General features: G+C 41.1%; 1 protein-coding gene and 2 pseudogenes across 1 annotated transcript; all 3 read right to left on the bottom strand.

Moving 5' to 3' along the window:
- Nucleotides 1–128: 128 nt before the first annotated feature.
- Nucleotides 129–2,492, bottom strand: LOC131534991 (adrenocorticotropic hormone receptor-like; annotated as a pseudogene).
- Nucleotides 2,493–3,533: 1,041 nt separating this feature from the next.
- Nucleotides 3,534–5,309, bottom strand: LOC131533893 (C5a anaphylatoxin chemotactic receptor 1-like). The gene is made up of 2 exons (XM_058766341.1): nt 4,444–5,309; nt 3,534–3,766 (listed from the first exon to the last, which is right to left on the bottom strand). The coding sequence occupies exons 1-2, from the start codon at nt 5,307–5,309 to the stop codon at nt 3,706–3,708; spliced, it is 927 nt and encodes a 308-aa protein (XP_058622324.1). The 3' UTR covers nt 3,534–3,705.
- A 14,011-nt stretch (nt 5,310–19,320) lies between these two features.
- Nucleotides 19,321–21,162, bottom strand: LOC131534990 (uncharacterized; annotated as a pseudogene).
- Nucleotides 21,163–26,219: the final 5,057 nt, after the last annotated feature.

Here is a 26,219-nt window from a genome sequence, read left to right as displayed (position 1 = left end):
ATATAACCTACATCTTTATTTTTGAGTTATTTATGATTTCAGAAAGCAGTTTATAATTTGAGGCAAATGGAGGGTGGTGTTTAAAAGGTGTTGGACGAAGAGGAACATTATGGAAATTGGGAAAGGGGTTATATATTAAATAAAAGTATTTGCGCGACAATTTAAAAATAGAAAGTGATCAATAAAAAATAACATTTTTAACGATTATCAAACTTTAATTTACACAAACCAATAAAAACAACAATGGATAAAAAAGTAAGTTGTTTTTGGACAGCCTATAGATTCACAGAAAAAAATCCCTCATCGGTCATAGCTTGTACATACAGATGTCATGTACGCAATGTCATCTTGGCACTTTATAATTTCAACAAGTTACGTCTTGAGAAAGATGCATAAGCAATAATACATTTGCCCTATTAAATGCCATTTCAAGATACAAACATGTCAAGACAAGTGGGAAAAGGACAGACATGAAACCGCTCATAGAGTAAGCTTTAACTTGTGTGTTTGAATATATAAATATATGCTGCCTGGCCAAAAAAAATAAAAAGTTGCTGCACTGTGATATTTTGTTGCAGTGCCTTTAGCTTTTACTACCATGTGCATTTATCATAGCAGTTTTTCAAAATCTTATGCAACATCACAACATTTCTTTCCATTAAGAGCTGCATTAATATTTGGCAAAGATCTTGTATTGAGTATAGGAGAGTCAAACCACTCTGTAAAGTCGACTCCAGCACATCCAAAGACTTTCAGTGGAGCTCAGGACTCTGTGGTGGCCAATTCATGTGAAAATGATTCCCTGAACCATTCTTTTACAGTTTGAGCCCAATGAATCCTGGGATCATCATCCTGAAATATGGGCATGAAATACATCTTTCAACATGTTTAAGAAATAAAAAGCTGCACATTGCATCAGTCAGGGTTAATAGAATTGTTGTCAACCATATAACATGCTACAACATTAATCACTGCATTAATGATCCAGTCATGAACTCTCAAGCATTTGCTTATTTAAATCCAAATGATAACATTTTTCTTTTGGCCAGGCAGTGTATTCTTAAAGTCTCTTTAAAAAGTCCTGTCACTCGAAGTTTGTCACATCCTGAAGATCCCTGCTACATCTTGTCTACAGTCTTCATATTCTGTGGCTTCACTCTGAGAAAAGATAAAACAGCTTTTGTCATAATATGTCAAACAAATGAGTGCAACAGAGAACAGATAAAAGGTTAAATCAGGAAGAGAAAAATAAATACATCTATGAGTGAGATTAGCCAGGAAAATCAGGAAAGAAGGCTCCAGCCTCTCGTGACCCTTCAGAGGATAAAGCGGGTTGGAAAATGGATGTATGGATGGAAAAAAGAAGAGGAATTTACTGGGCAAAACTAACAAAGGCCTGCTGTATGTTTCATGTTGGTAGGTCTGGATTTCATTGACTAACAAAAGTAAAGATTTCAATTTGCAGACCAGCACAACATCCCTGGAAATTTCATGACTTTTTTCATGACTTATTCATCACTACTGGATAAGGATTTCATGTAGCCTATCAGAATACAGATATAGCTGTTTACTGTAGAAAGATTTTCTATGAGAGTGCACGTGTGAGTGTATAGATTTACCCTTTACTCTTGCAGCATGGTATTCTCCAGACTTTAATCATTACGGTGCTCCTGAGTGGAGTACAGCCTCTGATGTACAGTAATGGAGTGGTGACTGCATTGAGACGCGCCAAAATGCGCAGAGGGTCTGTGCCCTCATTTTTGAACAAATAGCATGAAGACCCTGTAAAATTACAGACAGCAACAGAAAGAAAAAGGGGCAACCACGCGATCAGAAAACACACGGCTACTATTACGATGAGATAAATGGACGCGCGCTTGTTGTCGCGTTCCTCGCTCGGGGGTTCGCGTTGTAGCTGAAATTTGGCGATGAAGAACAGCCTGACGTTCAACCCAATCATGATAATGACGGTGAAAATGTTCCCCACAAAAACAGAAAAGAACGACACTCTTATAGCAACCCCAATAGGCACCAAATTATTAACAGCCACTATCGAAAATCCATAAACCCAGTAAACCAGAATCACCAGCAGGGTTCTGTTGCGGGTCACGCGCTGCGAGTATATGAAAGGCGCAGAGACCGCGACGTAGCGGTCTACCTGGGCGACCAAAATCACAAAGGACAGACCCAGAAAAATGTAAGCGATATAGAAAGAGCGCGTCGGGGAATCATAATAATCGCGCACATCCATAAGTCCAGCATAATAATACGTGACGCCCGTGCAGAAGTCACTGAGACACGTGCTGAGCATGTACATGAAGCGGTTCTCGTTCCGCAGGGATCTGTTCATCAGGATGGCGATAAACACGGACGCGTTGATAAAAAATAATGGCGGTGGCGTGAATTATATTGAAGAGAAACAAAAGCACGTTCTCGAAACTAGTAAGAGGCAGCACTGTGCCGAGACCCGCACTGCTCTGAGAAATATTCATGAGTGATGAGAGTCTCAGTGCATGCACATGGAAGAGAGCGCAACCATTGATGATAATACTGTATGAATGAAAGCTGATGAGGAGAGCGCGCGAGTGAACGCAGACACGCGTGCGGGACGTTTTTAAAATGAGGAGGAGGACTGTCTGAGATTCCTGGAAACTGGTTTCAGCCCCCAGCCCCCTAACTAAATGTTTGCAGCGATGTCATGTATAACCAAGAGTTTATCAAATATTATTGAGGTCAACGGTGTGATGTGTTGACAATTTATAAAAGGCAATTTTATATATTTTGAAATAAAACAAAAAAATAAATAAAAAAGCACTCGAATACACCTGCTTTGCATTTTTGAAATTTCTAAATTAAATGCATTTTTGTGGGGGCACAGCTGTAGGCTATATGTGGCATATTAGGTAAAAAAACAAACAAAACAAAAACAACAATAACTGAAAAATAAGTTTTAAAAAAATAAAATAAAGTTGTGTACACTCAAGGTTCAAGGAAAACATCTAGGTTTTTATTTTTTACTAACTCAAAGCTGCACATAATGACTTTCATTAGTTTGAGTATATGACATGGGATCATTCTGTGACACTTTTGCATCTTTTTAAAAAGCCTGATGCTGGTCGCTATTCACAACCATTATACACTTTTAAAAATAAAGGTTCCAAAAGTTTGTTTTCATAGTGATGCCATAGAAGAACCAGTTTTGGTTCCCCAAAGAACCTTTCAATGAACAGTTCTTAAAAGAACCATTTTTTCTTAGTGAGAAGAACATTTTAATAATCTAAAGAACCTTTGTCTACTGTAAAGAACCTTTTGTAGAATGAAAAGGTTTCATGGATGGTAAAGGTTCTTTGTGGAACCATTGATGCCAATTAAGAACCTTTATTTTTAAGAGAGTACGAGCGCGAGTCATAAAGGTGATGAACAACCGGTCACTTCATGAAAAAAAAATTAGACCAATAAGACTTGATTCAGACATTCTTCAAAAACCCTGATAAAAATGGAAATACGTGCCTCTACCTACATTTCTGCAAAACTCAAAAAACCAACAGGTTGCATATAACATAAGAGAACAAATTGTGAAAAATCGTTTGGCATTTTATCAGCTGTCAAGGTCAATGTTTTTAGCTGCTCTCTTGTAATCGCTCGGATCATTTCAGTCTGTCAGCAGATAGTTGGAGAGTCTTCGGTGTTCATGTTTCTCTGATGCTACGTGATGCTGAGGACTCTCTCTCCTTCCTTCCTGAGCTTCACATGACTGGACTCGACCCTGTTTTAAAAGACAGACACAAACGCATTGTGAGGTAAGTACAAAACTCAGGTTATTAATTAATAGGTTATAATTAATAACAAAAGGAATCTTTAACAGAATGGTTAATGTGTTGTGTGCTTTAAAATGTGGTTGATTCACACAATTAAAAACTGTGTGAATTTTTTTTTGGGGGGGGGGGGGTGATTCAATCTCTTTGAATTAACTTCTGATCTGCCTTTTGTTACATATAATCTTTGTTAACTTGTTTTAAGTAAAGTTATCAAGCATTTCAGACTGTAGTATATAATTAGACCGACAAAAAGTATTACAGTTAGCATTACAATATAAACAGGTGTCATTTGAATATTTTATATTCATACAATTATACAGAACAACACCTAAAGGGACGTGGGAGGGGAGGAAATTTTATATTTCAATGCTTTTTGTGCTGTTCGTTTGGATTCTCCTGAGAAATCTGCGGTCGCTGGCAAAACATTTGCAACGATTGTATCGTAAAAAGCGCTATATAAATAAACTTGAATTGAATTGAATTGAATTTGTTGTGGGGAAAAATATATAGCCCAATTAAGTGTTTTTGAAGGCAAACGCAACGTTTCTTAGAGAAATGCAATTCTTCCCATCTCATATTTTTCCCATCACCATGTCCCCTGCGTACAATTAGACCCAAAATAAACCTTGTCTTTCTTCTCTTGAATACTTTACTCCACACGGAGGTCCAGACCGCCGCGCGTAACGCTGGACTGCCCCAGATGTACAGCGCAGGCGTGCTGAGTGCGTTAAATCGCGCCATGATCGCGAAAAGATTCGTGGCTTCATTTTTGAACCTCAGCCCGTTCTTAGTCACATATTTTACTGAGATGTTCACAAAAGACGGAGCCCACAAGATGAGAAAACAAATGACCACAATAACGATGATGCGCAGCGATTCTTTCTTGCTGTCCTTGTCGCTGCCGGGCGCTTCTCGGCTGAGCTGATACCTCGTGATCATGTACAGTTTGATGGTCATTAAAACTTTGACGGCCACGATCACCTGCAGGACTATGACCCCAAAAGCGTTCATTTGAGATGCGAACGCAACTGGCACGACGCTTTGAACGGTTAGAATTGAATATGTGTAAATCCAACAGAGCGCGCAGACGCCAATCACAACCCCGCGCGTAATGTACCGCTTGTAGAAGAAGGGGTGACACACAGCCAGGAATCTATCAAACTGTGCAAACACAAACGTCAACACGTTCACTCCTAGAAATGATGGTAAAATGTAATATGTTCCGTTCCGGGACGGATATCCCTCTTGTACGTCAAACAGGCCGAGGTAGAAGACAGAGCAGCCGGTTAAAGTGTCACTGATGCTGGTGTTTAACATGAAGATGAAGCGGTTTTGGGAGCGCAGGGCTCTGGTGCTCATTATGCCGATGACCACTGACCCTGCCAGCAGAGCCGAACCTGTAGCGAACAGAATATGAAAAATAAATATCAAATAATCTTCAGGACGCGAAAAGTCAACAGAGAGTGGAACGGTTTGGTTAAAGGTGAGCATTGTAATGCGCCTTTAGTAGATAGAGGACACTGGTGCTGGTTAAAGTGTGTTTAAGTAGATGCTGCTCAGTCCCATTAGACTGAAATTCGACATTGACGAATTGTTCAGAAAGCCTCATGTCAAATGGGAATTGTCTGCACTAGAGATTTTTATTTGCTTGCTGTCAGAAACTTTTGGGCCTACACTGTAGGCTATATGTATTTTTTGCAACGCAATAAATTATTTTCTATGAATCTCAGAATGTGGAGAAGACTGTAGACAGGATGTAGAAGTGATATTCAGGATGTGACAAACCACAAGACTTTAAAAATATATTTAAATATTTAAATATAACATTTGTGAATCTAAAGCACACAAGTTAAAACTTTATGAGTTTCATGTCAGATGTAGCTATTATTGTTTATGCGTCTTAGTTTTACCTTCTTGGAAACTAATTTGTTGAAGGCAGATGAATTAAGTGCAAAGATGACATTGTGTATGTGACATCTGTATGTTCAAGCTATGAGAGTGATGAGTGATATTTTTTTATGTGAATATGTATCCAAACAGTCATTTTTTTGTTTTTATTGACTTGTGTAAATTAAAGTATGAGATGAGTAAGTTGTTTTTTAATATTCATGAATGTCAAACATTTTAAAATGAAATGACAAATTATGCCTCCAGGGGTGTAAATCACAGGGGGGACCCCCCCCCATCTGAGGGTTGTCTCCCCTAAAAATATCATTACAAGCCACTTTGTGTATTGTAAATAATATAATGGACATATACTTAAAATAATTGTGTGAGTAGTAAAACAATATAAACTGACCTACCGATGTGTTAGGTTTTGCACAATATGATGTTAAAGGGTTAGTTCACCCAAAATTGGTGGCGTACGCAGCTGACACAGAAGAGAATACGCTGTTTGCATTCAGTGGATATTCTCCAAAATGGCACTAGGGTGACGCGGAGGAGACGAATTTGAATAAAGTGTTTTTTTGGGGGGGGTTTTTGCACACAAAAAGTATTCTCGCAGCTTCGTAAAATTACAGTTGAACCCCTGATGTCCTTGCTGTCTATGACAGAACTTTCATTTTTGGGTGAGCTATCCCTTTAAGTGCAGTGTGCTTGCTGCGGTTGAATAGGCCTATCTAAATAAGAGACGTCCTCAGTCCCAGACAAAACCTAAAATACTATGTGGAGGATGCAAAATAATTTAATAATTATAATACAAACGCATGGTGAACCTATGAACCAAACTCATATTTAAACACGGTCCCCATGTTTGCTGTGTACACCTATCTATTGTTCTGGATTGACTCGGACACGAAGGTAAGTGGTGAACATAAAGTGGTTTATTTAAACAAGTGAAGCACACTGGTGGAGATAATAGAGTGGAGAGGTGAGTAGATAGTCTTGAAGTGACTAGGTTGTGGATTGGTGATAAGATGATGATAACTCTCTTATTTTTCCACAGCGGTTCTGGGAGACGAGACGGGGGAATCCACAAAGACACTCACACACTCCGTTGACAGGCACTCTAGGAGGAGAGGAGGACACAAGGAGGAAGAAACACAGGAGGTAAGGTAAACAAGGTAAGTATGCTCTCTTGGAAGGATATAGTCTTTGGTCGTAGGATACAGCGGTGTCAGAGTCCACGTTGAGAAACGAGATCGGACAGTGAAGTGAGTGTGTGAGGATCTTTTGTAGCGGGTGTTGATGAGGCAGTGATCAGGTGCAGGTGTGCGTGATCAGAACTCTGGTGAGGTGGAACGCTGTGATTGGTGGAGTGAAGGGCCTGACTGATCCGTGACATCTATCCTTACAAGTACAATTTTGGCTGTATTATTTGTGTCCCCTTCAAAAATTGCTCTTGAGAAATTTTATGTTTATTGTCCCTCCCTACTGTTGAATTAAATTTACGCCCTTGATTCTACATGGTATATGTTTAAAAATGAGGGTACATTTTGTGCATTTTGGCATGTATCAGTGCAGTCATCACACCTTTAATGTACATCAGGGGCTGTTGTGCGCTCAGGAGCACCCTGCTAAGTAAAGTCTGGAGAACAGCTCACTGCAGGATAAAAGGGTCTTTTGCACACTTCTCATAGAAAATTTGAAAAATACCTAGAAATAGGCCTAGAAAAGTCATGTAAATTTAAAGATGCCATGGAAAAGGCTTTCTACATACATTTATCTGCTCAGCTCAAGATGGCAGAGTGCAGTCTCTATAAAATGACAAATGTAATCCTTATCCAATAATGATGAATAACTTGAAAAGTCATGAAAATTCGAGGGTAAAAACAAAGTTCTGATCTGTAGATTGAAACTGTAGATTGCTCAAAATCTAAGATTGCAGTAAAATCAGACTAATCAATATGAGAAACAGCAGTTCTGGTCTAGCTGTCAGGCTGTTAGACTTAGCCTGCAAAAGGTCTTCTTTTCTCTTGCTTATTTTAAAGACTATTTTTAACTAAGCCAATCCTCATAGCTACATTTCCTTCCATTATTTTGCTCTTACTGATCATCAGAGTGTTATATTTTCTCTCTGTTGCACTCATAAGTTTCACATTTTATGGCAAAAGGTATATTTGATCTTTTCTCAGGGTGAACCCACAGAATGTGGAGAAGACTGTAGACACAGGATGTAGCAGTGCTCTTCAAGATGTGACAAACAACAAGCGCAAAGATTTTAAAAGAGACTTTAAAATATATGTTTGAATATTCACTAAACATTTGTGAATCTAAACCACACAAGTTAAAGCTACACTGTAAAAAAAAATTCCGTAAAATTTTACTGTAAAAAATACTGTAGCAACATTTTAGGTTTTACGGTTTTAACTTAAATTTACATTTAAATACCGTAATCTCATTAACTGATATAATGTTAATATACCAACCTACTGAAGTACTGAAATCTGTTTTGTACCTGTGGCGAGTATCCCGAGGGCAGATCAGCATCGCCCAGGAAATGCCACTCCTGCACTTATTGCCAACTAAGAATACCTGAGCGTAATGGCCAGTGCACCTGGAGCCCGTTTGCAACAACTTTAAAGCTGGAAGCAAAACCAAAAGATGAGTTACATGCTCCCTGGAAGAGAGACTAATGTGTGTTTTCTCTTCATCTTCACAGAGTCTGACTGTGCTCCTGACCATTCGCTACCTTTCACAGAGGATCACAGACACTATCACCACTAGGACCCAGCGCACCTGCACAGAGCACCGTATTACCACTTCTCTGTTTAAATAAATCACCCTCCGGGGATTTTGCTGGTAAACTCCATCATTTGTGTCTGTGTCCTCATTCACCCCGCTACATATGGTGGAGAATGCGGGCAGAAAGGGTGAATTGAGACATGTGAAATATACGCCAGGTTTCTCATCTCTCTGATTTCCCTACCTGTAGGTCTACCGCTCTCTCTCTCTCTCCCTCTCTCGGACGATGGAAGAGATCATCCACCGTCTCACTGAGCTCTCTGCTCGTCAACAGAAGTTCATGGAGAGGCTGGCAGCTCGACAGGAATATACTGACCGGGTAGTTGAGCAGCTACAGGCCACCGCAGCGGGGCGCTTCCCCCTCCCGGATGCCACCAGCAAAGCGCATCAATGCCTACTGAGGGTAACAGACCAAGATGATGTTGAGGCTTACCTCCATACATTTGAGGTCATTGCTACCCGAGAGGAGTGGGTGAAAGAAGAGTGGGCTCGCATCATCGTCCCGTTCCTCACGGGGGAAGCGCAGCGAGCCTATTATTCCTTACAAGCCCCACGTAACGAACAGTATAATGACCTGAATGCTGAGATCCTCTCCCGGGTGTGCTTATCGCATGACTTGCACACCTGTGGCTGCTGGCCAGATCCCCGTCCGCCGATCAGGTTGTGGAGAGGGTGGTCGTCAATTGGCTGCTTCGGGGTCTACTGAGATCCATGCGACGCCCGGTCAGTATGAGGAACCCCCTCGACATCGCCGAGCTGGTAGAGGCGGTGGAGTTGGCTGACGCGTCATTCGCTCAAGATGCCAGAGAGAGAGCGGGCCTGGCGCCCCGGAGGGTGGAGTGGCGTACGCTGGAGGGCTCCTCGCGCACAGTCAGCAGGCCGGAGGTCCCCGACATTGTCGACGAACCTATGCCCACCGAACCCCCAGGTCACGGAGCACGAGCGTGGGTGGCCGGCTGCAGTATCCATCGTACCGTTCCAACCGCAGCCCCAGGATGAGCCGTTAAGGTGGCTGGCAAGACGGTTCAAGCTCTTCTCAACTCGGGGAGTTCGGTCACACTTGTCCAGCCCACTGTGGTCAGACCTCGGCCAGAGCAGAAGACAGCTCTTCCTATCACCTGTGTCCACGGTGATACATGGCATGTCCCTGCCCGCACAGTTCATATCTCTGCAGAACCCGGGACCTGGTTTGACCAACTATTGACCACAAAGGTGCAGGCAGCCACCACAAACCGAGAACGCCAACGGAGGAGACGCCGGGGACTGCCCACCAGACAGGCCGTCCTACTAGCCACCGACAGCGAGAGGGAGGGTGAGTCTTGGGTTTCGATTCGGAAGTGAAACGTTTCTGTCAAAGCTGCCCAACCTGCCAGCAAACGTCCCCATGTCGTCCTCCCCCCAGCCCTTTAATACCGCTACCCATCATTGAGGAGCCCTTCGAGCGAATCGGGATGGATCTGGTGGGCCCGCTGCCAAAGTCTGCCCGGGGTCACGAACATCCTCATCTTAGTGGACAATGCCACCTTGGTACCCGGAGGCCATTCCCCTTTGCAAAGCGACGGCTAGGAACATCGCAAGGGAGTTGTTTCTACTATGCCACCAGGTGGGCATCCCCAAGGAGTTCCTGAATGACCAAGGCACCCCTTTAATGTCCCGGCTCATGACTGACCTCTGCCGGCTACTACAGGTGAAACAACTACGCAATCTGTTTATCACCCTCAGACGGATGGCTTAGTGGAGAGATTTAACAAGACTCTTAAACAGATGCTGTGGCACGTAGTAGCCGAAGATGGGCGCGACTGGGACCTTATGCTTCCCTACTTGCTGTTCAGAGTCCGAGAAATACCTCAGGCTTCCACCAGGTTCACACCGTTCGAGCTGCTGTTCGGAAGACAACCACGAGGACTCCTACACGTGGCTTGCGAAGCCTGGGATAACCAGCACACTCCAAATCGCACCCTCATAGAGCACGTACTCCCGAGAGAGAGGATCGATGCCACTAATGCCACTAGTTCGAGAGCATCTAGTGACTGCCCAGCATGCCCAACAGAGGTTGTATAACCAGCCAGCTCAAGCGAGGGAATTCCAGCCTGGGGATCAGTTCATTGTCTGGACTGCGCGCCCCGAGCAGCTTGCCACCTTTGCTCAAAACCAGCCTCTTGTCGTGGATATAGACCCACAGCTGTCCGGGCGCAGAAGAAGGAACTGGAAACCTTGGTCAGTCAGTTTTCAGATGTGCTCAGCGAGACCCCAGGGAGGACTTCTGTGATACAGCATGAAGTTCGCACCTCGCCTGGAGTCGTCGTGTGGCAGCGGGCTTATCGGATCCCAGAGGCACATCTCGACGCTAGACCTCACCAAGGGCTACTGGCAAGTGCCCCTGTTCCCAAGCTCCCGGGAAACGGCAGCGTTCAGCACCCCCAGTGGTCACTGGCATTACCGGGTCTGTAAGGATGAAAGAACCTCAGATACTTTGATCTCCTGAGAAACAGACAGTACAAACCTGCACGGGCATCTTCGAGACACCCCACAGAGTGGAGGTGCAGGAAACTTCCATTTGTTTCTTCTTAAATCCCTTCACCCATCCTTCCTTCTACTCAATCTGCTCATAATGGTCAATAGTAGATTGTAATGTTCTACATTAATGCAAGTGGTATTTACAGTCATGTTTGGTATCATTTGAATTGTCTCAGGGCGACTGGTACAATGGTCTCATTCTTATAAGAAGTAAACTAAAAGGTAATACAGATCCTAAGAGTTTAGAGATATTTTGCACACTGTAGAGGGCGGGTGAGTTCCCAGTGTCTTTCATGCAAATTACCATCTGTCCCAAAAGGTGATAACTCTGCTTGATCAATGCAAATTCCAATTGTTAGTTCCTGTCTCCATTTCGGGGGATGTTGGTCTTGGTCTGAGATACTTAAGGAAATGTTGCAAAAGGATCAGGGCCTTCTGTAGCTGGAATGAGCCCATAGGATAAAGTGTTCCCACACTTCATACTATGTATTTTTCTCAAGTCAGGTATGCATCTTTTACTCTTAGATTTATCTTTGAGAATTCAATGTTTTGTATTGATTTGATATCTTTGAATTAGCTGTATAATTAGCATAATACATATTTACCTGACTGATAATAAATTGTTACATTTGAATTTATTCTGACTTACTCTGAAATTATTTTCTCAAGTAGATTAAGTGAAGGTATATGTCTCTGCAAATCTGCGTCCAGGCTTATTAATTGCTTGACTTTAGTTAAGTTGTACTCAGTTGCATTAACTATGGAGGGCTAGTTATAGTACTGGTCATAACCGCTGGTTACTGTCTCAGCTTTAATTAAGTTGTACGTAGTTTGCTAACTATTGGGGGCTAGATATAGGATACTAGCATAACCTCTGATTATTGTTTGAGCTTTATTCAAGTTGTACGTAGTTATTTTAACTATCGGGGGCTAGGTGAAAATACTAATGAGATATTAACATATTCCATAGTAGGCTACTAGCATAACCGCTGATTATTGTCTCAACTATAGTTAAGTTGTACATGGTTATATAACTATCAGGGGCTAGATAAACAGGACTAGCATAACCGCTGATTATTGTCTGAGCTTTAACTAAGTTGTACATAGGTAACTGTAGGGGGCTAAACAGAATTACTATTTAAATAATGGTGAGTATGAGCGACCTATTAAATAGTATTAGCCATAACCGCTGACTAATGATTAGACTGGCGAGATTGTGATTATGGGGTATAAATACGTCGGCCGGCGTGATATACCCTGGGTGATATAGATCCCTAATGAATGAGTAAATATAAAGTAAAGAATTAACTAGAATAATCAAATGTCAGAAGAATAATAGGAATAATTAGGGACAGACAAACAACCAATTTGCCTTTCAACCTAAATTCGAGGTCATAATAAAATAGAGTCAGATTAGATACTAAAATGGAGTCAGATTTGAAGTTAACCTAAATTTAATAACTTTGCGCGCTGAAAAGACCGAACATGCAGGAAACTTTCATCCACGATTGGATACCGTCCTTGGACCAAATTCGTCGACCTTACAAAGTGGTGACCATCCTCCGTGATCTCCCAAGCAAGCGAGTGACGTCTTTTCGGCGCAATATGGACTGTACTGAACAAGAGGTTTGATCATCTCGTTCTCTTTCTCCAGCTGCTGTGGTAAGTCAATTTTTATTTGCCTTGTAGAAATATTGAGGGAAAGACAGACGCACCCCATATATACACTTTTGTAGAATGAGCCGGAATGCTCATATTGTTAGACCGGAGACCGTATCCGGTGGGTTGAGAATTAGACAAAACAACTTATCAGGGACAGCGTAGACGAGGAATGACATCCCTTGTTCTGAAATGGAAAATATCTTTGTTTGCCTAAGCAACAAGAGATGAAACTTAAAATTGGAATACCATCATCCAAACTATATTCTGGTACTCAACAGAAAGTCATAAATTAGAACCTAAAGTTTTAATCTGTAAACTGCCTTCTCTATTGTCTTGTTTGCTTCATTTCAACAAATGAGCAACATTTTAATGAAAATGAACTAAAAGAATTCAAATTCCAAATTAATAAAAAGAATTGGAAAGCTTTGGATTGGATAAAAGGAAGGCAATTTAAGTTGATAGGTTTATATATGAAAGGGAAGTTGGGCAAAACAGAGTGATGTAATCACACCACACATAAAGGTGCTTTACGGAAAGCTTCATTTAGGCCAAAATTATACCTCAGCTCTTGAGGACTAACTACTACAAAGCAGAACTCCCCTTGACTGCAGTCAAACAATAGATGATAAGCTTAAAAATCTGAAACTGATACACAGTGATGATTTTATAAAACAAATTCCTTTGTTTCTGAGAGTGGCTCAAAAAGCTGAGTCCGAGGGTACACCCCACTCAGAAGACTCATGTTTTTCTCCCTGTTGCATGGGAGGTGTTTATGGTCAAATAGTAACACACTATTAAGCATATCACACCTTATATCAAGCAAATGGCTACTGGGCCTTCATATAGTCTTTAAACAGACTATATTAAATAAACAAACCTTTAAAACCTAAAAACAGTGATTGTGCATTACATCAGCTCTGAGCTTGCCCAGCTCCTCAACACCTTTTCATATTCAAATGAATTGACATGAGAATGCAATTTGTGACAAATTAGCCCTCATTGCAAATTGTAAATTTCTCACATGAGTAATGATATGACCATGTACTCAGCATGTGCCTGCAGTCATTGGATGTTAACAACTACAGAATCCCTCAATGGCTTTAAGCCTGATCTGTTGTTATACTTACAATGTACGTGTGTGTACTAGGGGTTGAACGACTTTTTTAAAGTCGACTTTTATGTGAAGAAAGTCGATTCGAAGTCGACAAGTCGCTGATGACGTCATTAATGAACAAATAAGTCTGGAGCTGTGACAAACACCTTATGCACAGCTATGGCATACGACACAGTGCTGCCCACATGGCTATCACTCCTATAACAGCTCATTTTTATCAGTTCTTTTGTCTTTATATTTGTTAGATTTTGCTGTATTTGGTTGAGCAGTAGTTTGGGTGGCTCGCCAATGTACTAGATTTCTCTAATACATAAAATAAGTAAGCTTGACCAAAGTTCTTGTGGGGAGAAGAATTTATTGAAGGTAGCAGTGTAGCAGTTCCTCAGCAGTGATGTTAGCATGTCATCCTTCAAACAATCTTAACCCAAGGTACTGTCTGTGAGACCAGACCTTTATACCTGGTAACAAATGTGCTACAAACAACACAATAACACCCCATGGAGAGCCAATGATAGTGTAACCTTATGATGTCCTGACAGGATGGGCCATTTGGTTCACACTTTTAGGCTCATTATATGGGCCAGTTGGTTCACACTTTAGAACAGTTTATACAGCTGGCTACAGTTGATTCAAATACATTTGACTAAAGTTAATTAAAAACAAATAATCTTTCAATCCCCCCTTTGATCATTTTTGATCACACATAATAAAAAGAACATAAAAACAAATAGTTATCATTTTAGTAATCGTGTACACATGCTGTATACAGGTTCCTGCTTGCAACAAAGGTTACAACAATTCATGACAATTGATGCTAGGTCATCACAAACTGTACAATACATGGCTTTAGATTAGATGTGCTGCTGATGTTCTATCAATAGCCTGTGCTTTATCCTTCTTGGTTGTACTGCAAATTAATTTAATTACTATGATTTTCATCCCTTTAATCAGTAAGGTGAACAGAGTCAACCCAATTAAGCCTAAGAAAATGTACTCAACTGCCGTTTTTCCTAGGTCTCCTACATATTTTGTTATCCAATTGAAGAAGCCAGAACTTGAAATTGTTGATATTTCGTGTACTACCCTGGAGACATTATGAATGTTAGAAATCACTTTTTGCAAATCTTCATTATTATTTGGAATGTAAGAACAGCACTCTATTCCAATAATTTTGCAGGTCCCACCTTGTGCAGATAGTAGATAATCCAGTGCTGCTCTGTTTTGCAAGGCAATTAATCTAACAGAGGTTAATTCTTCTGATATCTTGCTTAAGCCCAATGCTGTGTTATTAGCTAATATTTCTACTTCTTTGGAGAGGTCACCAATTTGGTCCAAGGCTGACATTACTCCATAAGTGGGAAGAAGAGCGCCAAGTGCTCTCTTCCACATAGACTGATGGTGAGTTCCAAAAAGATCTGTTGATCTTTGATACCTGATTCTGTCAGGCAAACTTGAAACAATCCTCATGGCTGGAACTAGATGGCCTAGTGCACAGACGCCTGACCATATGCTAGGAAGTTGAGAATATGCATTGTTACCACACATCCAATAAACTCCCACAGCAGTATGATACGCTTCTGGAAGGGTTTGATTGTCTATAACCTTATGACAATCCACAGTCTCTCCAACAAAAACAGAGCCATTTTGTTTAACACACCATGGATATGGCCCAAGGGACAGAACAATGTTTACAGGTTGATCATCTAGCCTCTGGTTAGACCTGACAATGATTTCATTAGTTCCAGAATTTTCACCGTTATACTTGGGAGTGACAGGTACAGACATCATAGGAAAACCATGTGCAGCAGAATGTGGTATTAGTCCACAGATATAACAACCAGTCCTGTTAGCATGTTTGGCTGTCATCTGTACCAGCTGCATGTAAATGTTTTTGTTATCCACAACATTCATTTTGGCACTCAAAACACTATTGATTAATGAAAGTAATATTGCTTGCATGGTGAGTGATGCCATTCTCTGAGGTGTCTTGGAGTATGGTCTTGTGATAGCATTCACTTAACAGGTGAATTTGTGTTATCCCAATCTTGCAGCAGGTGTCAGCTTAAAGACATGTGCAGAATGATGTAGATCCTTAGGACCACTGAAGACCTGCAACACACAAGAAGGAAAGAAAAACATATCTTGCCATAGCACTTAGATTTGAGCAGTTACTTCTTTCTACAGCTAAAACTGTCCCTATTTAATCTGGCAGGACACTACAGTGTTTATCAGTGATAGTGTGATCTTCATCCTCAGGCAACAAGCTAAAGCCTAAAAACTTTAGTCCTGCCATGTATGGACTCTGATAAACACCACTGCCACCTATCCCTCTCCTCTAGGTGGATTAGCTAATTTGCAATGGTTCACATGAATCCATTTATTCTTTCCAGATACTTTAACTGCTGCATTAGTTACTAAAAGAACCTGAAATGGACCTTCCCACCTTGTTTCCAATGGTAATCTCTGAGGTTTGTGAATCATTACCCATTGACCAGGAATTAGACTATGCCCCCCTTCTGGAGGAGGCTCCCATGCGTCCCGAACTTGCTTCTCGGCACCCTGTACTGCCAGGCTGAGTCTTTCACAGTATTGGACCAGGCTGTCAGATATCAAGTGTACATCGGCCTTTCGTAAATCTATGGTTCCAGGTAAAGACATAGGACGGCCTGTGATGATTTCAAAGGGGCTTAATCCAGTTTCCTTGTTGTGTGTTGCCCGAATGCTGCAGAGCACAGTGGGTAGGGCACCCGGCCAGGCAATTCCTTCCTGATGACATTTTGATAATCGTTCCTTTATGATTCGATTCATCCTCTCTGTTTGTCCTGAGGCTTGTGGTCTGTAGGGGCAATGTAATGACCATTGAATGTTCAACATTCTACACACTTCCTTGCACACTGCAGCTGTAAAGTGTGTTCCTTGGTCAGAATCTATACATTCTGGTAGACCCCACCTTGGAATAATGTCCTTGACTAGTATTTTGGCTGTGTGTGTTGATGTGCCATGTTTTGTTGGGAATGCTTCAACCCATCTTGAAAATTTATCTATTATGACCAGCACATCCTGAAATCTCCCACACCTAGGAAGTGTTATGTAGTCCATCTGAAGGTGTCTGAATGGACCAGGTGGAGCTGGTGTTGCCACAGCTGGAGTCTGGATTCTGGCTCCTGGATTGTTTTTTTCACATGTGATGCAGTTTCTAGTGACATGACGTGCTTGTATGCGGAACTTGGGATTCCACCACACTTGATTGAATCTGTAGATCATTTTGTCATCACCTACATGGCCCAATGAATGAATTTGGGTGGCTAAATAGGACAAAAGACATTCAGGAGCAACGGTTCGTGTATCATATCGCCAAATATTATCATCATGTAGTTTTGCTCCATTTTCCATCCATGACCATATTTCTTCTCTTGGGGATTTACTCTGCATTTCTTTGATGTCTGAAACAGTTTGTCTATCTTTTCCCATGTGTCTTAATAATACTGTCTCCAAACTCCTCTCTTTTGAGGCATGTTTAGCAGCATAGTCTGCTAGGGCATTGCCTTTGGCTTCAGTTGTTGTGTCTTTTGTGTGTGCTTTTACCTTAAGAATAGTGATTTCATTTGGTAACTGAAGAGCTTCTAGAAGTTCTTTAACAAGTTGTCCATTTTTTACAGGTGTCCCAGCTGCAGTCATGAATCCTCTTTGTCTCCACAACTGTCCAAAATCATGAACAACGCCGAATCCATATCTAGAATCTGTGTATATGTTTACTGTTTTATCTTGGGCTAGTTTGCATGCTTCAATCAGGGCCTTAAGTTCTGCTTGTTGAGCTGATGTTCCTGGAGGCATTGATCCTTTTGCCAAAACTTCAGTGTCTGATGTTACAGCCCATCCAGTTTTTCTCACCCCCATCTCACAAGCTGATGATCCATCAGTGAAGAGAACCAAGTCAGGGTTTTGCAGTGGAGTTTCTTTGATATGTTTATCAGTTTCCAAAGTGGTGACAATCTCTTCACACTTGTGATCATCTTCATTCATCTCTGTCGCCATCATCATGGTGGAGGGATTAGAGACACTGGCCTTCTCAATTACAATGTTACTTGCTTCTAGTACTGCCAGCCAATTTCCCCATCGGCTTGCTGTTACTTGTGAAGCTCTGTGCATTGTTAGTAGAGCATGTACTGTGTGTGGACATTTGACAATCAATTTCTGATCAAGAGTCAGACTGGAAACCAGTCCAATGGCCAGGTAAACTGCTTGCACTGCTCTTAGACAGGGTCCAAAGCCTAAAGCTACATTATCCAATTTTGCTGAGTAGTAACCCACTGGTCTCTGTTCACCCCCATGTTCTTGTGTTAACATGGCTGTCATATATCCATCTTTCTCATTCACAAACATGGTGAAAGGTCTACCTGTGTCAGGTATTCCGATGGCAGGTGCTTCGCTTAAAGCATTTTTTAGCTTCTGAAAGGCTGTACATGCTTCTTCAGTGAGGGTGATGTTTTCTTTGGAATGTGGATTTCCCTTTAGCAAGTCATAAAGGGGCTGGGCAATTTCTGTATATGAGTCTACCCAAGATCTGTTGTAGTTACAGAGTCCTAAAAACTTTCTTAGTTCTTGAACCGTTGTAGGTTCAGGGGTTTCTTTAATTGCCTTAGTTCTATCTTGGGTTATTGTTCTTTCACCCTTGGATATCTTCTGTCCTAAATAGATCACTTCTTTCTGCATAATCTGAGCCTTTTCTAAACTTGCTTTATGACCTTTAGAGCTTAGATGATCCAAAAGAGCTCTGACATCCTTCTCATGTTCTTGTGCAGTCTCTGAGGCAACGAGTACATCATCCACATACTGTATGACCTCCGATGTCACATTTGGCATTTCTGGAGATGTTAAATGTGTTCTGAGAGCTTGATGGTAGACAGTAGGGCTATTGCGGAACCCTTGTGGAAGACGTGTCCATTGATATTGTTGTCCATCAACAGTAAAAGCAAGCCAGGGCTGACACTCTGCTGCCAAAGGCACTGACCAAAAGCCATTAGCCATGTCAATCACCGTGAACCATTCATGTTCTGGTTTCAAGGTGTTAAAATGGTAGCAGGGTTAGCTACTAGAGGTGTCAGTTTATCTACACATTTGTTAGCTTCTCTGTAGTCTACTGTCAGTCTCCATGTGCCATTAGTTTTCCTTACAGGCCAAGTTGGGCTGTTGGATGCACTTTGAGTTTTCTTCAAAATGCCACGTTTCTCTAGCTGTTGAACAATTGGAAGAATTCCCTGGATAGATTCTTTGCTGACAGGGTATTGTTTTGTGCTTGGTGGTGTCCTCCCAGTGAATGATACTGGTGTCATTTGTAGCAATCCACAGTCATCTTTATCTTCTGACCAGATACTATGCTGTTGCAAATCAGTCTTTTCAAGCCTCCTCAAGTTCCATGTTACTTTGCCTTCTTCAAAAGTTAGAGATGAGTTGAATTTCAACAATACATCAAGCCCTAATAAAGGCTGTGTGGTTTGTCCTACCCAAATTTTGGTTTCCACTTCATGAGGCCCAATGCATAGAATAATGGGTTCTGTTTTTCTTAGAGTGATATCCCCCCCCCCCTGCTCCATTTGCGATGATGTGCTCCTGACTCAGTGAAAGTTCAGTCTTGCTGGCCAAAGATGTAGGTATGACCGTTAACTCTGCTCCAGTATCCAGTAAAAAATGGATATCAGAATCATTTATTTTTGCACATACATAAAGTCCATCAGATTTTTGATGAACTGCCGCTAGCAGGTACTGCAGAGAGGGTATTTTAGTTTCCTGTGGTTCAACCGCATTTAGGAGGGATTGTTTTTGTTCTTGAGTAAGCTGCTGAAATCTCTTGTCCAGGTCATTCACATCTTTATTTTCATCTCTCAATCTTATTTTGCATTCACGAAACCAGTGTCCTTCTTTGTTGCAATATTTACATCTTCCTTGTCGTTGTGGTTTTGTCTGTGTGTATCTCCGTCCTCCTTTTTCTTGAAGATCATTCTCTGTGCTCTTGTAACTGTATGTTGAGGGTCTAGATTGCAGAGCTCTGAGTTTGACTTCATATGTCCTTTCAATTTTTACAGACCACTCAACAATCTGATTGAAAGCTGTTCCAATGCCGTCCCAGTCATCATATCGGATTTTTAGGGCTTTTGAAATTTCAGGTTTCAGTCCATTTACAAAAGCAGTTTTTAGAGGCATGTTAGTATCCTTGTCCAGATCCTCATTACCATTTAAACCAGCATGTTCCAACCAAATCTGTCTGAATCGTTCTTCATATTCTACAACACTCTCTCCTGTTTTCTGCATACAGGAAGTAATTTTAGCCAATTAACTTCTGCAGGTTTCAGTTCAAACAAAAGGTTTGTACAGCTTCCCATCCAGCCTCAGTGTTTTCCTGAGACTCGCCTACCTTGGTTTCAACACTTTTTGTCAACCTTTTTTGATCATTGTCCCTTAGATTGATATTAATTATCATTGCCCCGTCTAATGGATGCAAGGTGTAGATTTTCTGCAGGCGTTGTATAACTTGCCAGACTCTTCGTGGTTGTTTATACACATCTGGCAATTCCTTTGACCACTTGTCAACTTGCTCCGGTGTAGCTGGCTGGTATGTCTTACATGGAACATATTTCTTAACAGTTTTTTTTACAATTCGGGTTCGTCTCTCACCATTCTCCTCATACTCTTCTTCATTTTCAACATCAATTTCAGTCCTTCTGTTCTTGACAATTACAGGAGCAAGTCTAACCTTTACTTTATCCTTAGTGACATGAGCGTGTGTGTCAAGTTCAACATCACTGTCATCAGGACTCCCAGTTTAAATGGGTAAAGAGACTGTTTCTGTGCCTCTTGGACAGATTTTATGGGTGGAGTCTTTAGCCCAGAACAGTCATTTGATTCCACTCTTTTGGAAAGCAAATTAAGCAACTTGTCATTATCATTTAGCAGTCTTTCTTTGTCCTTTTTTTCATTCTGCAATTGTTCGGCTAGTGCTCGAACTTTTGCCTTTTCTGCATTGATCTCTCGTAATTTGTCAGTTTCACACTTCTGCAAGTGTTGTCGGATTTGTTTGCCCAAAATCACAGATAATCCATCTCTCTTAGTATTTACCCTTAGACGATTTGTCTTTCCATAAGCCTTTTTAATGTCCTGCAAGTCCCATAATCCACTGTTTGATTGTTTAATTCCATATTTCTGGCACATATCATCATGGCACTTTCTCAGTCCCAGCCTTTTGTTCAAATATTCAGACAGGTTATCCATCATCTCATCAATGGTTACATTTGGAGGTTCTATTCCATGTTTTTCTGTGGTTGGCCTCTGTGCAGGGTCCTTATTTTTGACTTGTGTAGACTCAGCCATGGCAGTACAGCAGATGTGCCCTCAAATATAGAGAAGCAGAACAAAAGCTATTAAGAGTCGTTAAATGTGCTTATTCAGATTTAGATTAACAGAAGTCTTTGAGACTGACCATTTCAGTTACACAGACAAATCATTAGTTTGATAACTCAGCGTAGTTATCAAAACTATATTTTAAACAAGACATTCACATTCAGGTTTGTTTTCTTTGTTTAATTTCTGAAAATTTCTGAGTGATAAAACTTGTTCTTCAGCATTTTGAGTCTAATTCAGCATTTTGAGTCTTTACTCAAAAGGCTGAATTAGTTTTTCAAATTTGTCCTTCATACAATTTACTTTAGAGCTTTCAGTATCATTTAACAGAAGGCAAATAACTTAGTTCATCACTTTATGCCATATTCTTCTAACCTAATTAGAACATATATTTCAAATCTAAAATAGTGGCTACTGAATTAGCACCCAGTCAAGAATTCACAATTCTTACAGCAACATCAGTCCCAATTATTTCCAAGGCTCCTACAGTCAATGGACGAATGGACTAAATTGTTTTTTTTTTTATACAATTCCTACAGACAAAAAGAGAAAGGACCAAGCCTCTGCTTCTACAATCTCTTGATGAACGGACTAAATTGTTTCTTAAACAATTCCTACAGACTCCAGAGAACAGGACTAAGCCTATAATTACACATCTATGGCTCCTACAGTCTCATGAGAACGGACTAAACCTCTTTCTTAAGTGATTCTTACATAATCAAGAGAACAGGACCAAGCTATAAACACTTTTTCTATAGCTCCTACAGTCTCAGGAGAATTAACTAAATCATTTAAAAGGTTCCTACAGACTCAAGAGAAAGGTCTAAGCCAAAATTTCTTAAACAGTGCTACACTGGTTATTATGGTTACACTACATACATCAAATGATCTGCTTACTTATGAAAGAGTGTTCTTTAAGTTCTTTTAGAGAGCTGACAGTTTCACTCACCAAATTAGGATCTTTGAGACAGGATCCAGTTGATTCAAATAACTTATGTCCACAGATGCGGTCTGTTGATCTTCAACACAAAAACTGTAGAATCTCCAAAACTCTTTTGTTCACTTCTTGTTGCAGTTGGTGAGTTCTCTTCGTCAGTCTCTCCTGGCTGGCTCTCGCCAAATTGTTAGATTTTGCTGTATTTGGTTGAGCAGTAGTTTGGGTGGCTCGCCAATGTACTAGATTTCTCTAATACATAAAATAAGTAAGCTTGACCAAAGTTCTTGTGGGGAGAAGAATTTATTGAAAGTAGCAGTGTAGCAGTTCCTCAGCAGTGATGTTAGCATGTCATCCTTCAAACAATCTTAACCCAAGGTACTGTCTGTGAGACCAGACCTTTATACCTGGTAACAAATGTGCTACAAACAACACAATAACACCAATGATAGTGTAACCTTATGATGTCCTGACAGGATGGGCCATTTGGTTCACACTTTTAGGCTCATTATATGGGCCAGTTGGTTCACACTTTAGAACAGTTTATACAGCTGGCTACAGTTGATTCAAATACATTTGACTAAAGTTAATTAAAAACAAATAATCTTTGATATTCTTTATATTTCTCACAGATTTCTGCTCGTTCTAAATCACATACAGATAAAGTTGCACAGTAAAGATTACGTTCGTATGAATGCATTAGTGATTAGTTAGCGATTGCGTCTGTGAATTAATTCTACCTGGCAGCTATCTACAAGTAATGAAGCTGTGGGATTTAGTTTATTAAGAAATATATGCTTTTCAGTTTCTAAGCTATTTTACAGAGAAATCGCAGAACAGTGTTGACAATACATTTCCGCGCTGAACGATTCTGTGCACGCGTGATCTGCGCGTGATGTACGCGCTACTGTCTGAAGCCTATGTGTGTACGTTACAGAGCAGCTGCGCATTATATTAGAACAGCGATTAACTGACCTGTACTATAAGCTGTTTAATGTGCATTCCCCCGTTCAATTTCAAGCATACAGTAATATAATCACACATGTCTTGTGGAGCGCTTTCAGAGTATGCATTTATTTGTCATTTTAACTGTTTGGAAATGGAGCGTAAATGTGGAAGTCCTTCAGAGATTTCTTATACTGTTGCTTAAAGCGTCATGGCAGAGCATTAAAGTCGACTAGTTGACTAGTCGATTAGTTGGTGCAACCCCTAGTGTGTACTGCTGCAACTACAGGGCCAAATCACAATAAAATCTTATCCAAAAACAAACACATTGACAACTATGATTCCAAAGACTCTCCAGAGACCAGAAATAATATTATTTTAATATATACCATTTTAATATAATATAATTATATTATAAATCACATTATAATGTACATTATATTATAATCGCCAAGCATGGCATTATGTGGAGAAAGGTGATAGACTAACCCTTAGAATTATAAATTGTTCCGCTACTCAGTGCCAAAAGGGAGGAGGTGTGTTTTCATTTCAATAGTGTGACACAAGTGATAGCGAACCAATTCATCCTTCGCTGAGGAACACCAACTAAAAATTGAATATGATCAGAAAGAGTGGTTAACATTAACATCTAAACATTCAATCTTCAATGCAGGATTCAGTAGCTCTGAATTTTGCACATTATTTTGCTCCTTAACAAAAAAACATTGATGTGGAAGTATTTTGAGCCAGATCACACCCCACACTCCTATCCTGGGTCCCTCTTACAGCCACAGGATCAAATTTACATCACAACTTCCTTACCTTTGTTTGGAGCATAATAGCATTTGCAAGTAGCCACGGATGAATGCAGCCACACAACACCATTTGATCTTCTAAATTTACTAGAAAAATAATGAAAGGGAGGTGTAAAACACTAAATCATCAGAGCAAAATACCAGAAGAATTTATGTGCCACAGAGATCTGCATGTGTGAACAACACCAAAAACAACAATTGCCAAACAGGCAACACCGAAACAGGTGAACACGTTTCTGCCCACAGAATAGTTATATAGAAAACTATAGACCTGTCTCTCTCCTTCCATTCATAGCGAAAACACTTGAACGTGTTGTCTTCAACCAGGTCTCATTCTTTCTTTCACAGAACAACAAACTGGACGCTAAACAGTTAGGTTTCAGGAGTGGCCATTCAACTGAGACTGCGCTTCTCTCGGTCACTGAAGCCCTGCGAATTGCAAAAGCCCATTCCAAATCATCAGTCCTCATTCTGCTGGATCTATCTGCCGCGTTTGACACTGGCAATCATCAGATACTCCTCTCCACCCTCTCATCACTGGGCATCGCTGGAATTCCACTTCGCTGGTTTGAATCCTATCTCACTGGTAGGTCTTTCAGGGTGGCCTGGGGAGGGGAGGTATCCAAAGCACATACACTGGTCACTGGGGTTCCTCAGGGATCGGTTCTTGGACCCCTCCTCTTCTCCACTTACACTACATCACTGGGTCCCATCATACAGGCACATGGATTCTCCTACCACTGCTATGCTGATGACACACAGCTCTATCTCTCTTTTCAACCAGATGATCCAACGGTAGCTGCAAGGATCTCAGGTTGCCTGGCGGACATCTCGGCATGGATGAAAGAACATCACCTTCAGCTCAACCTGGCAAAGACTGAGCTTCTTGTCTTTCCCGCCGCTCCGACTCTACAGCATGACATCACGATCCAGTTAGGTTCATCAACAATTACCCCATCAACTTCGGTCAGAAATCTTGGTGTAATCTTTGATGACCAGCTGACCTTCAAAGACCACATTGCAAAGACTGCTCGATCTTGCAGGTTTGCACTACACAACATCAGAAAGATCAGGCCCTTTCTGATGGAGCATGCTGCACAACTTCTTGTCCAGGCCCTTGTCATTTCTAGGCTGGACTACTGCAATGCTCTTCTGGCTGGACTTCCATCAAACACAGTCAAACCTCTACAAATGATTCAGAATGCGGCGGCACGACTGGTCTTCAAGGAACCCAAAAGAGCCCATGTCACACCTCTCTTTATCTCATTGCATTGGCTACCAATCGCAGCTTGCATCAAGTTCAAGACACTGATGCTTGCTTATAGAACAACCACAGGCTCAGCACCCGCCTACTTGCACTCACTATTAAGAATCTACATCCCCTCCAGAAGTCTGAGATCTGCTAGTGAGCGACGCCTCGTGGTACCATCACAAAGAGGCTCAAAATCACTCTCCAGAACATTCTCGTTCACATTCCTGGCTGGTGGAATGATCTTCCCACCCATATTCGGAGTGCTGGATCCCTGTCAATCTTCAAGCAATAGCTGAAAACTCATCTCTTTCGACACTACTTGACTTCACCCTACAAAAAAAAAACCTTTCTCCTTATTTATTCCTTCTCTTACTAGCTTGTACTTATTTAAACAATGCCTGAGACTTGGTGTTACAAGCACTTCGTTTGTCGGATTGCCTCTTCAAGATGAATCGCTTTATGTATTCCCCAATTGTAAGTTGCTTTGGATAAAAGCGTCTGCAAAATGACTAAATCTAAATGTAAATGTAAATGTCATGAGAGCAACTGCAACTAAAGCAATGGACATTGGTCCATTGGAGTTCATGACAATATGGGTGATAAAAACACCAATTAATCTGGAAAATTCCCCCAGCAGAATTGGGGTCTCTAATGCTCATGATACAGCAGACTGTGAAGGCTCAACTGCAAGAGCAACATCAGGTGTTACACACTCAGACTGCACTAAAACAGCAGCAGTAATTCAGATCTGACCAACGAGACTCAGTTTCATGTGACATCTGGAATTAAAATTACAATACATGATGATGATGCAGTTAAAGTAATTCCACATGTCTGAACGTGAAACTGGTGAGAAGTTCAAAACTAGCTGTGGTTCTCTCTGTATTTGTTTCTGTCTCAGGTTGACCACTGCAATTCCTTGGAGATCAGATACCAGGAAGGCGCCTGGTCCCATCTGCATCGAGCCAGGACAACGGAATTGTTAGAATATAACCTGAAATTGTGGGAGATGGGTGCGACAACACTTCAAGAGGCCATCCACGATTGGATACCGTCCTTGGACCAAATTCGTGGACCTTAC

Source organism: Onychostoma macrolepis, chromosome 25 (genome assembly GCF_012432095.1).
Source record: "Onychostoma macrolepis isolate SWU-2019 chromosome 25, ASM1243209v1, whole genome shotgun sequence".
Taxonomy (NCBI): Eukaryota; Metazoa; Chordata; class Actinopteri; order Cypriniformes; family Cyprinidae; genus Onychostoma; species Onychostoma macrolepis.
The sequence above is the reverse complement of the archived record's forward strand: the minus strand, read 5'-3'. Positions and strand labels throughout refer to the sequence as shown.